The sequence below is a fragment of the Bison bison genome, unplaced genomic scaffold (genome assembly GCF_000754665.1).
Source record: "Bison bison bison isolate TAMUID 2011002044 unplaced genomic scaffold, Bison_UMD1.0 scf7180017864495, whole genome shotgun sequence".
Taxonomy (NCBI): domain Eukaryota; kingdom Metazoa; phylum Chordata; class Mammalia; order Artiodactyla; family Bovidae; genus Bison; species Bison bison.
The window spans coordinates 9,596,028-9,599,789 of record NW_011495054.1 but is presented as its reverse complement, the minus strand read 5'-3'; the positions used below and the strand labels follow the sequence as shown (position 1 = coordinate 9,599,789).

Below are 3,762 nucleotides of genomic sequence, written 5' to 3'. Positions count from 1 at the left end.
CCGGCAAGGAGGCCCGGGCGCCCGGCTTCGCGCTGCCCGAGCTGGAGCACAACCTGCAGCTGCTCATCGAGCTGACGGAGCAGGAGATCATCCGCAACGACCGGCAGCTGCAGTACGAGCGGGACGTGGTGGTGAACTTGACGCATGAGCTGGAGAAGGCGGCGGGCGCGCTGCAGCAGGAGCAGCGGGCCATCGCCAGCCTGAGCGAGGTGCTGGCGCTCGTGGAGGAGTGCGAGCGGCGCCTGCAGCCCGGCTGCAGCGACCCGCTCACCCTGGACGAGTGTGCCCGCGTCTTCCAGACGCTGCGGGACAAGTACTACGAGGAGTACCGGATGTCTGACCGCGTGGACCTGGCCGTGGCCATCGTCTACCCGCTCATGAAGGACTACTTCAAGGAGTGGGACCCCCTCAAGGTGAGCGGGCAGGGTAGACCGCTGCGCAGCCTCTCGCTGGGGGCGGCCCAGGCTCCAGACGGTCTGGAGGGCGGGGGCTGGCCGGCCGCTCTCAGCCGCCATGTCTTCCTCCTCAGGACTGCACCTACGGCACCGAGACCATCTCCCAGTGGAAGAGCCTCCTGGAGAACGACCAGCTGCTGTCGCACGGCGGGCAGGACCTCTCTGCGGACGCCTTCCACAGGTGCTTCTGGGGGCGGCCGAGGAGCACTCCTGGCCGGGCGGCGGGGCTCGGCCTGTGTGGGCCCCAGGCACCTGCGGGCGCCGCTCTGGGAACTCAGATTCGCCCACCCACTCGCCCTCCCCTTGTGTGCGCTGAGGATCTGCCTGTCCTCGCTGGGCTTGCCCGGGAGTGAGGCAGGGCCAGTCTCCAGGAAGGGACAAGGTGGGTGGTAACAGGGAGCGGACAGATACAGCCGGGCTGAGAATGGCAAGGGCGCCACCTGTGTGCACATGTGTGGGCGCGGGTGGAGGTACAGGTCTCGGGAGGGTGATGCTGAAGCCCAGACTCAAGCGAGGGGTCGGCTCTGCAGTAGAGCCCCAGGTGGGGAAGTGCACGACCCCTTGGGGGCTTGTGAGCCCGCAGCTGCCCTGCCAGGGACGCAGGGACACCCAGGAAACGCCCCGAGTGGGAGCCACGAGAGCTGTGGGCCGGCCGATGGTTTCCTGACGGGAGGGCCCTGCTGTTGGGTGTCCGCAGTCCTGCCCCAGAGGTGGGGGCGGGGGTGGTGGGGCCCTGGGTAGTGGGACCAGCTGGGTATAACCAGCCCCCCACCCACCTGCCTGCAGGCTTATCTGGGAGGTCTGGATGCCATTTGTCCGGAGCATCGTGGCGCAGTGGCAGCCGAGGAACTGTGACCCAATGGTGGACTTCCTAGACAGCTGGGCGCCCCTCATCCCCGTGTGGGTGCTGGACAACATCCTGGAGCAGCTCATCTTCCCCAAGCTGCAGAAGGAGGTGGGCCCTCGTGGGGATGGGGGGCCGGGGCTCAGGGAGCAGTTATCTTCAGTGGCTGTCACGTGAGCTCCAGCCTTGAAGCCGTTCCTCGAAGCCCCCTTTGTAGGGAATTCATATACTTGGTTTCTTCAATGACCTAGAATTGTACCGTTTCCGAGACTTAATACAAACAGTGTAGGTATGCTGGTGGGGGCATACCCTTGTCTGGGGATGTAATGGAGACGGTGGCCCCACACCCTTGCTCAGCAGGAGGGCGGCGTCTGCCCGCCCCACAGGCTGCATGAGCTCAGGCCCCTTGCGCTCCCCCTGCAGGTGGAGAGCTGGAACCCGCTGACGGACACCGTGCCCATCCACTCGTGGGTCCACCCGTGGCTGCCACTCATGCAGGCGCGCCTGGAGCCGCTCTACTCGCCCATCCGCAGCAAGCTGGCCAGCGCCCTACAGAAGTGGCATCCCAGCGACTCCTCGGCCAAGCTCATCCTCCAGCCCTGGAAAGACGTCTTCACCCCCGGCTCCTGGGAGGCCTTCATGGTCAAGAACATTGTGCCCAAGCTGGGTAAGGAGCCGAGGAAACACACCCGCAGCACAGCCACGTCCAGACTTGTCCCCTGAGAGGTGCCCAGAGCCCAAGTGTACCCAGGCCTTTCTGCCTCGTCCGGGTCAGCCTCTGTCTGCCTCCTGAGCTCTGGTTTGGGCCTCTGGTGACAGGGCAGCCACAGGGGTCCTCAAACCTTTGTCCCACTGGATTCTAAACTTAGAGCTAGTTCTGGGTTAGGGAAGGAAACAGTTTTTAAGAATTATCACGTCAAGAGCTTAAACTCGACCTTTAACAGCAGCTCGAAGGCGGACACAGTGGCTGTACCTGAGAGGCTGGGTTTCTCTTCCAGGGATGTGCCTCGGGGAGCTGGTCATCAACCCCCACCAGCAGCACATGGACGCCTTCTACTGGGTCATCGACTGGGAAGGGATGGTCTCTGTCTCCAGCCTGGTGGGCCTTCTCGAAAAGCACTTCTTCCCCAAGTGGCTGCAGGTGAGCCCCGCGTCAGCTTGTGGGGTGCGGGGGGACAGCAGGAGCCACTCAAGCCGGGGACAGCTGGGGTGACTGGGGTCACACCAGAAGGAACTGCACAGGCAGGACCACAGTGCGCTCCCTTTATTGAACGCTTGCCACATGGGGGCCCGAGGGTGGGGGTGGGAAGCCCAGGCGCAGAGTCTACATGCAGGGCCCTTCACTGCCGAGCTGACCCCATTCAGCCCCTGAAACCCTGCAAGCGCCACCAGCTTGCAGACAGGGACCCAGACGAGCAGGTGGACGCTGTGCTCCCGCTCGCCGCCGCGGTGGGCCCTGGCATCTCACCTGCCTCCTCTGGGCAGGTGCTGTGCTCCTGGCTGAGCAACAGCCCCAATTACGAGGAGATCACCAAGTGGTACCTGGGCTGGAAGTCCATGTTCTCGGACCAAGTGCTGGCGCACCCGTCCGTCAAGGACAAGTTCAACGAGGCTCTAGACATCATGAACAGGGCGGTGTCCTCCAATGTCGGTGAGTGGGGGCCCCGCACTGAGTCAGAGTTCACACCTGGGGCTCCAGGACGCAGACTCGTCTCAGCCCCTCCACGTAGTTACTTAGCCCACAGCTGCCCCCTGTCTCCTGCGGCTGAGAGGAGCGCTGTCCCTGAACAAGGCTCACGTGAGCCGGGTCCACCTCGTCACCGTGCTGGCGGCTCCTCGGTGCGTCTGCCGGGCCGGAGCTGGGTGGCCCCTCTAACACTTAGGAGTTAACCCGTCGTCCCTCCTGTAAACCAGGAGCGAAGCCCCACTTCCGGGCCTCGGTAAGGACCAGGGCGCCGGCTTAGTGTTTGTGGACTGCGCTCAGTGTAGGTGGTGTCTCCGGTGTCAGGAGGCGGCAGCTGACTGTTCAGTTACCACCTACCCCTGGGTAATACTCAGCTCTCAGGAGGTCCCGCTGCCTGGTGGGTCTGGGGGCCCCGTCAGCCAGTCCCGAGTTAGAGTGCGCTCACCTCGCAAAACAAAGCCACCAGAGCACCTGGTCTAACCGTCTTTCACAGACAAGGCCACAGAGTGGCAGGTGGGACTGGACTTTCTATTCAGTTCTTTGTGCTTAGCCTATTATAGGATGACACAGACCCTATACTGTGTCTAGTGAGGTGAACGTGTGTCTGACCTCTGCTCACCCAGGCCTCCCCGGGACACTGGTGGGCATCTCTCTTCTCACACCCCAGACCTCCTCCTAGGCCACCCTGACCACGAGCCCCTAGAACTCTCCCCTCTGGACCCCTCAGTTACCACTGGGCATTTGGGGACCCTTCAACATCTGTGTTTCAGCCCCCCAGA

General features: G+C 63.5%; 1 protein-coding gene across 1 annotated transcript in view; it reads left to right on the top strand.

The window, feature by feature from the left end:
* The window catches only part of TFIP11 (tuftelin interacting protein 11), a 20,232-nt gene that overhangs the window by 12,670 nt on the left and 3,800 nt on the right, over nucleotides 1-3,762 (top strand). Inside the window, 6 exon segments of the mRNA XM_010828705.1 lie at nucleotides 12-413; nucleotides 530-636; nucleotides 1,242-1,410; nucleotides 1,723-1,966; nucleotides 2,298-2,440; nucleotides 2,785-2,950. Coding sequence (XP_010827007.1) covers nucleotides 12-413; nucleotides 530-636; nucleotides 1,242-1,410; nucleotides 1,723-1,966; nucleotides 2,298-2,440; nucleotides 2,785-2,950 — 1,231 coding nt within the window.